The 9,038-nt window shown below is 41.8% G+C and overlaps 1 protein-coding gene across 1 annotated transcript in view; it reads left to right on the top strand.

The window, feature by feature from the left end:
* The first annotated feature begins 152 nt into the window (after positions 1-152).
* npc1 (Niemann-Pick disease, type C1) overlaps positions 153-9,038 on the top strand; it is a 32,909-nt gene continuing 24,023 nt past the window's right edge. The window contains exons 1-7 of the mRNA XM_080779289.1: positions 153-272; positions 4,166-4,291; positions 4,475-4,581; positions 5,467-5,636; positions 6,861-7,028; positions 8,182-8,431; positions 8,757-8,839. Coding sequence (XP_080635415.1) covers positions 195-272; positions 4,166-4,291; positions 4,475-4,581; positions 5,467-5,636; positions 6,861-7,028; positions 8,182-8,431; positions 8,757-8,839 — 982 coding nt within the window. The 5' untranslated portion in view covers positions 153-194. The remainder of the gene's footprint in view (positions 273-4,165; positions 4,292-4,474; positions 4,582-5,466; positions 5,637-6,860; positions 7,029-8,181; positions 8,432-8,756; positions 8,840-9,038) is intronic.

Genomic DNA, 9,038 nt, shown 5'->3' with positions numbered 1-9,038 from the left:
TCTCCATCCACAACAGACTGTTGTGGATGTTCCACATCACAGCACCAGGTGGCGGCACCAATCGAGGGATTGTCTCCGCCCATAACAAAGCTACAAAGAAGAAGAAAGCAATAACAGGAAACGTGAAAGTTGATCAGCAGCAGAGCTTTTGGTCAGTTCACTCAGTTGGCTGTTGTGTGTTCAGTGTGGGAGGTATGGGGCTGTTAGTTGAGAAAAACAATCCCTTTCTGTGTCTCCTCTTCGTTCTCTTGGCAGTGGGACATTACCAGTGGGTAAGTTTGTTGACGTTCGTCTCTTTCTACCGACATACAAGACGACCGAGTCAGCCCTGTTGGCTGTTGCTTATTGTTATCATGTGAGCCTGGCGTGTTTTGTTTGTGCGCGCGACTTATGCTAGTTTGTAAATGAGGGCTGTTGTTGTGGCTGTTAATTTCGCTGCTGTTCTCTATATTTATTAACTGCCTGGCCCCCGTGTTACTGTAGGGAGATGGAAAAAAATAATGTGGTTTTATTATAGCTAGCTGAATGAACTGTTTTAGCACGCCGGCTACAACTTGAGATCCAGATCAACGTACAGTATCTCTGGGGAGAACACATTGTTCACAGTGTCTTGTCAAGATGCGATGCTGCTGGTTGGGATGACAACAACGCTGTGGAATGTGTTGCTGCCCCCCCCCCCCCATTTGAAGTGACAGCCTATAGGCATCCAGTCCAACACAAGAGAACGTTAGCTAAAATGATACTCTGCTGCACACTGGTCTGGCAATAATCCTCTGACATAATAATCCTCTGACACACACAACCCAACCTAGATAGGTAGCTATAAACGGTAACATCCAGGGCCAGGCATCCATTCCAAGGCATGTAATACTGAGAGTTTTACTAGTTCATTATAATCTCTTGCGTTAGAAATGGATACATTTAACATTGACGATTCTACTGTGCTGCTTTTTGTGATGACACATTATTTGTGGTCCTAGAATGGCTGTGATATTGCATACATTTCATGTATCAAATCAAATCGACCTTTATTTATATAGCACATTTCACACAACCGGAATTGACCAAAGTGCTTCACAGGAGAAAAATAAAACAAGGCAAATTACATTGATTGATTGATTGAAATCTTTATTAACAGTTTGCAGAATTACAGTACATTTCAAGCACAAACTCAATACAAAGACTGTTAACTGTGAGTGGACGACCCAATTAAGCCTTACACTTGTTTACAACAGGGTCCACATTGTTCAATTCATCAAAACATTTAGAGACAAACAAATAGACACTTCTATGTAGTTAAAGAACAGAACAGGAATTCATCATATAGGAAGCGAAAAGGGAAAAAATATATATATACAGTGAGGGGAACAGGGGGATAAAAGAAAACGAAAGACAGAGTGTAGGGCGCCTGCACACAACACCATGCGTTGATGCCATGTGTGCATATGTGCAGGCACCCAACACCACGTCCATACAAAAACATAGTACATCAAGCATTACATTACATAACAAACCCCAACAATTAAGGAACATATGTACAACACACAGAAGACAGACAATGAGAATATGTAACCATTTAAAATCAGATAACGGTGAGTTTTAAGAAGGGACTTAAAAATCTCAATGGATTGGGCAGCTCTTAATGTAGGGGGGAAGATTATGTGGAATAAAATGTATGTAATATCACAGCCTTTTCTAAGGTTCGCTCCAGTACAAACTCTGTTCCACCGTCACATACTTAAACATTGTCCTCACTTCACCTCTGTGTTTTAGTTTGCTGTCCTTTAGTAATTCATAGATAACTTTGTCATTATGTAGGTTAAGGCTACAGAGCAAATTCCATTCTAAACAAAGCTGAAGCCTGAAACGGCACGTTGCATATGTTGATAAGTTGCCAAACGTGTGATGCTGTTCCTGATAAGACTGTTGAATGATCAAAAACATAACAATAATTCAGCAGGGCAGTAGAATGACGTCTTGAAAACTGCTTTCTAGAATGCACTGAAATGCACATGGCCACTTTGTTTAACATTCGTGTTTGTTTCACTGGTCAAATTGGGGTTATTACATTTTTATAACCAGTTATAAAATTGCTCCAATAAAATAAAAACGAATTATGGAACTGTGGCTTTAGTGATTTTATATACTAGGCCTATAAAGCCCTTGCGATCATCAAGGTTCAATAATACTAGTCTACACTACAGCTCTGCTTGTAGGCCTGAAGACATGGGGTTTGTAGATTGACATCACTTTGGTTATCTCATGATAGTTTACATTAAAGCATTATTTCAAGAGCACACTCTTGGATTTATTGAGACCTAACCTCATGGCATGAAGCTCTTAGAAAAACCTCCCTTAAAACAGAAACCAACTTTGGGTGGGCAGCCATCTGCCTTGACAAGTTTGGAGGGGTATGTGACTGTGTGTGGAGAGATGGGGTCTTTGTCTGATGATGCAGTTGGGTACTGCGACGGCATGATTTAACTTTTTTTTAAGAAAAGCTGCTGATGCTGCCTAAAATGCTGGTATCGGCGAGTATGCCACTCCCATACCACATTCAACTGTAATGTTTCAGTTGATGTTGCACGTTTTATACTCTTACTGTACTATAATAACAATAAGAGTTACTATATAACTGTATACTATATACATTATTAGTTTACAAACTTGTACCTCCACAATTATTCATGCCATTTTGATTTTTTCCTAGACCCATGGTTCTCAAACTATTTAATTTCAAGGACAGTCAGACACTCATAACTCTGAGTGAGAGTGTACAAATTAAATTTGGTTCCATTTGTTTGGGAGAGTTACAGAGCTGTAAGTGTCTTATTTGGAACGCTCTCAAGGAACACACAGGGATTGGTACTCTGTATCGACTGATACGCAAGGGCATTTTGTATCGGGAACGAAAGACTGGTATTTTCTTTATCAGCCTGTGTCTATACACATCCATTAGGATGTGTATAGGCAGCTCTGAGATTACATTCAGTCCTTCCAGTTTGGTGAAACGCCCAAAGTAGTCAGCTCCCAACCTGTGTATAATAATATGGTTTGGTGCACTTCAGTGCCTCTGAAAAAACATTGTGGAAATAGTGGCATTTTGAATGGTGGCCTTGAACTCAGCTCGGACTAGGACAGAGGGTAAGTGGTAGCCTAAGTCATAAAACGTTGTGCAAGCGAAGTGAAGTTCCCTAACGCACCCCTCTTTTTCTTTTTTTTTGCCCCTCTCAGAGGACTGGGAGCATGTGCAAGAGGGCTAAAGCTGAATAGTCAGCTAACCGAAGAGCTGGTTAGACAGATTGCAGACAAGCTGCAAGATTTATTTTGCAGTCGCAAACTTCAGCCCATTCAGATGTTTTATTTTTGTTAGGATAACATACCCCCCCTCCCTACAAATGATACACTACAGATAAAAAAATCAAGTATCAAAGCCAAATTATAGTGTATAGAGTAGCCCCCCCCCCCTTCCACACTTTTTTTTAGAAGCTTCAGTCAATAGAAGCTACTAAGCACATGATGCAGTCAGCCTGCGCTCAGCACAAATATTTGGATACAGCAGGTCTGTCGAGACTCGAGAGATGATGAGGCCAGTTGTTGTTTGCAGAAGTAAGATTTTTAATTAGAGGTTCTGTAAACAAAGGAAATGAAACATGACTAACCATGACTAACTTTGGTCATGTTTCATTTCCACCTTTTAAACTGTTTAATACCAAAATTAGACTATCTTCACAATGCCTTGCACGTGGTGAGCTTGTACTAGATACCGGTAATCTAATTTCTGTGCACGACACAGCAACCATCGGAGTATAAACCAAGCTTTAACTTCAAGGTGAAACACAATAGTTAGCCTGAAACCCCAGATTATGGTTTGATCCTTTGCACAAACAACCATGTCATGAGGTTCAGCTATGATAATGCATACTGTATTTTGGGATCTCGTCAGGGCAGACATTGTAAATGATGTAAAATGCAAATTGGAGTTATTATGCTCCATATCTTAACTAAGATAATTGTATTGTAATTGCGTCTTGGTGGAACTCGCCACCCCATCAAAAAATAAGTTGGAAACCATGAAGCTGTCATGATGGCCAAATCGGATTTAAGCAAAAAAAAATCACACAAGAGAAATGATTGTCCAGTAATGTGTTGCCTTTTGTCTCAGGTTCAGGCCCAGCACTGTGTGTGGTACGGTGAGTGTGGAGACTCTCCCGTTGCAGGCAAGAAGTACAACTGCAATTACACCGGTCCGCCCATAGCGTTGCCTGCTGAAGGCAATGAACTTCTCGCGGTAAGTACACACTCGCACACACACACACACACACACACACACACACACACACGCGCGGTCGGTCAACACTGGAACCAACATTCTGCATCATATTCAAGTGGAACTGTACCGTCTACTGTATTTGGCTAACTAGTAAACTACTCACGAAGCTCACTGAGGATGTGCTTGGTTTTTGTCACGTAGGAGCTGTGTCCTGGCTATGTCTATGGAAACCAAAGCTTGTGCTGTGACGTGGCCCAGCTCGGTACGCTCAAACGGAGCCTGCAGCTGCCTCTTCAGTTCCTGTCTCGGTATGATTATGGGCTGTAATGTTATAACCCATTCTGACCTGAGATCAGATTCTAAAAAATGTCTTCTACACGCCGACGGTTTTCTGAAAAAGCCATGTTTCTATGTCAGTCGTTCTTCGTTTTTCAAAAACAGCAGACCTACAAGCTCGTAGCTCGCCACCGAGTGGCGCGCTATGAGCTTGTAGATCTGCTATTTTTTTCAATAGCTATAGCATAACATAATTCTAACACCAAAAGGGGTTCCTGCCAAAAATGGATTTTAACCACCAGGCGATCATCATCACATGGTCACGCACTCTCCTACAACATTCGCTTGAAAATAATTCCCACACCCCTCCTGGTGCTGCGGCGGCCATCTTGGAAACTAAACACAACATAAACAGTGGGAGAGGTGTTGGGGCCGAGAAAGGCCCTTATTGGCCCGTCCGTGTTCAGGGGGGGGGAGAGGGGGGAGGCTGAAAAATAGTCCCTGCACGTAATCCACGGGCTGGGGCGGCAGGTGAGTCAGTAAGATTACAGCAGCAGTGACACAGCAGCGTGTGTGTGTGTGTGGGGAGGAATCAATTTTTGTGGGAGAAAAGGGGTAAAAAGTCAAATAAATAAATAAATATAACAATTCTACACACAAACTACAGGCTGACTGTCATTCAAAACGTTTAGTGCTGCACTGTACTGTTTAAGTGCCCAATCTGCCCATACTGTATGCTTCATATCTTGAGAGGGTTTGATTTGCAAGCACCAAAACAAGCGTTCCTTTCTGGATTCTATTTTATTTTTTTGTTGACTCGCCGTCTTCATTTTTTAATTTAAGATTCACGGTCACTCTTTAAAATCTTTTATAGTCATTTCCACAGTTTGATTGTCTTCCTCTGCTACTGTGTGCAGATGCCCTGCCTGTTTCTTCAACCTGATGAACCTGTTCTGTGAGCTGACCTGCAGCCCGCACCAGAGTGAGTTCATGAAGGCCACCCAGTTTGGCCCCGAACCCGAGCTGAACACGTCCGCTGTCGATGTGACAGAGGTGGAGTACTACATCGGACAGACATTTGCTAATGGTAAGTTCATGCAGCGGCAGTCTGGTCACATAATGTCATTTTTTTTTATTAAACTACTACTACTTCACTGACAGGGTTCTCCCGGGGGTCTGTACTTGGTTCCCCCCCTCCCCTCTACACCAAATCTCTTCCCCCAAAATTGCAGATAGACATGCATATCGTTGCTGTCGGGCAGAAACCTCTTATCTCCACATTATAACTTTTTGTAAATGTACGTCCTACTCGATCATACTAAAGCATCAACGTAGCAGATCTACAAGCTCCAAATGCGGTGCGAATCGACATGTTTTGAGCTTGTACTTTTGAATCCTGAAAATGACAGCTTTGGACCCGACAGAGACGACATACACGTTGCATTGCAAGTGCCGAATGTTAATGTCATGATATAACGCATGACAGAATTGGGACCCTAGGGTTCAGGGAATTAAGTGCAATAATGCCAAATAGTAATGACAGTTGCTATTGCTAGCCTATGATATGGTCAGGACACAAGGGAACAAGTTGTACTTGACTACTGGGCACATTTATCTGTGCACGTCAGATGAATGGTGCTGAGTAGTAAACTACATCACTTCCTTACTTCCACTCAGGCGCTGCCTCGTGCTACCCTGGGGGTGACTAATGGTTGCTATTGTCCTATATTTAGCCAATGGAGCCTTGCTTTATATTGAATGAACTCGAACTGCACACATGACCTCCCCTTCATTTCCCAATCTCTTCTACCCTCGCTTATCAAGTCATGCTTTTATACACCTACCATGCAGAGGGGGGTTTGCTTTCTTTTATTCCTAAGGTGAGGTGTTTAGAAAATGAAAATCAGCCCCATTAGTTCTTTATATGGACATAATAATGAATAATTCCGTAATTTCACATTTTATGGTTTTTCCAAAAAGATACCCAGTTTTGCTAGAGGATATATTGCACATGAGCTTCCGGAATTACTACTTTAGTAGGTGTCCAGGGTCTATTTTTCCCCTCAATGAGCAGTTACAGCACAATAAATGATAGTGTATTAAACATATTGTAACAACTCTATCACACGAATTGGTTCAAAACACAATTTATTCATTCAAATAAGTTCTGGAATTCGGTGTTATCAGTCGTGCTTTGTTGTTGCACAACTAAACCCGGCAGCGGGAATGGGGGTTTTGTCCCGGGGTGGGGCATTGTTGACGTTCCATGGTTCAAAGATAAGTCAAGTCTGATGTCTTTCCTATTTTGCAGCCATGTACAATGCTTGTAAGGACGTGGAGAATCCTTCTACCAACGTGCAGGCCCTGTCACTGCTGTGCGGTAAAGAGGCCAAGGACTGCAACGCCACCAACTGGATCCAGTTCATGTTTGACATCAATAACGGCCAGAGTCCTTTCTCCATAATCCCTAAATTCTCTGGTAAATCGCTTTTTAGTACTTCAGCAGATTACTCTGTTGTCCTATATATAATATCGTTGCTGTCGGGAGGAAACCTCATAATCTTTTAGGTTATTGATATTTCTTTCTTCAATAAATCAGTGCTATTGAACACCGTCTGTGTGTTGTTTCGAAAAATATCGAACCAATGGAAAGTAGTCTTTGAGAATGACGGCTCTGCTGTTTGCAATCATCACCTTGACACGTTCGTGCCGTTTTGTCCTTGCAATGTTCTAACTATTTGGGATACATAGTTATTCATATTGTGACATTTCATTTCATAATGTTTAAAAGCTGTTTATTTTTCATAGTATTATTGTTTACAGTTTAATAAGAGTTAAAAATAATTGAATTAATTTAGAATAGCTGTTTCTGTTAGTACTCATTTACTGGACGTTTGCTGGAACTGCATTTCCCACAATGACTTTGAACTAGCACCGGATATCCGGTGAACGTGCCGCTCTTCTTCAGTTTGTTGATACACGTGAGACGATGGATACGAGCTAACTAGTAGACCAGCCGAGAGAAAAACCTCTTATGACCAGTGATGACTACGATTCATTCTTATATTGCCCTTTTCTTGTAACGCTTTTTTCTTCTTATATAAACTGGAAACTGGAAACTTCATCCACAACATCCTGTCAAGTCTTTTCGATCTAATAACTAGGGATGCCGCCGATTAATCGATTTTCCGATTAATCGTCGTAGTCTCCAAAATCAAAAAAACAGTTAAAATATAGTCTAATAAGTAGAGTGTAGACTAGTGAACTGAACATGTTCTCTTTATATCAAGTACTTCATACCAGCCCCTTATGAAACTACTTCTCCCCAAATCCAAATGGATTTCATTTTCCATCCTGAATGGCACTGAGAACTTAAGATCTACACAAAGGTTTACTCATCTCAACTGATTATAAAACTGTAACCATCAAAGCATGCTCTCAACATATAATGGTTTTGTGACCATGGCATGTGCATAATATAAAATCTTAAACGTGTTATCTGATATTGATAAAAAAAAAAAAATCTGGGGGGGTGGGTTCAATTCATTGATTATTAATCGGCAGTGCTGTCGACTATTCGATTTGGCTGATGGTCACTTTGTGGCATCCCTACTAATGACTATATTCCTCAGATGCCCCGGTGTCCGGCTTCACGCCCATGAACAACGAGACGTTTCCCTGCACCGAGGGCCTGGACGACGGCTCGGGCCCGTGTTCCTGTCAGGACTGCGCCGGGGCCTGTGGGCCCCAGCCGGTCCCCCCTCCTCTGCCTCCTCCCTGGACCATCCTCGGCGTCGACGCCATGTACGTGATCATGTGGATCTCCTATTTGGCTTTCCTCCTCGTCTTCGTCACCGTCGTGATGGGAGCCTACTGCTACAGGTAAGAAAAGAACCATAGCACATACCCAGTGTGAGTCTCTCTCTCTCATGTAGGCTGTCGTCTATTTAACCCATTTAGACATCTCTTGTATCAATATTTTATCCATATCATGATGGATATTGTCTTTGATTTTGGATATTGTACTATTGTAAGTGTTCGGGATTAATCGTATCCGCAGATACTAAAAATAAATAAATAAACATGATCTGCGCATCCCTGTCAACAACTAATAATGACGCTAAATAACTTGGACAATATATGTTGACGTTTTGTATTTCTTTAGCTGTTTATGTTCAAACAATTTCTATATTTTTCTTGCCTACAGGAAAAGGACAATCACGTCTGAATATGGCCCCATACTGGACAGCAACAACCCACTGTCTCTGAACAATGACGACCCTGACCGAGGTACAGTACTGTACTGTGTGCTTGATGAAGTATCAGCTAATGGGGGGTGGACGGAACTAAATAAACTTGAGTAATCACAAAGCAACGTTTGCCGTCAAACCTTAAGGGCCTGAAGTGAACACACCAAGTTGTTGTCAGGCAATCGGGCCCCATCAAAGCCTCCTGACAGACATCCTTTTTTTTGTAATCTTGACTTGGA

Source organism: Protomyctophum bolini (assembly GCF_963924005.1).
Source record: "Protomyctophum bolini genome assembly, chromosome: 12".
NCBI classification, from domain to species: Eukaryota; Metazoa; Chordata; class Actinopteri; order Myctophiformes; family Myctophidae; genus Protomyctophum; species Protomyctophum bolini.
The sequence above is the reverse complement of the archived record's forward strand: the minus strand, read 5'-3'. Positions and strand labels throughout refer to the sequence as shown.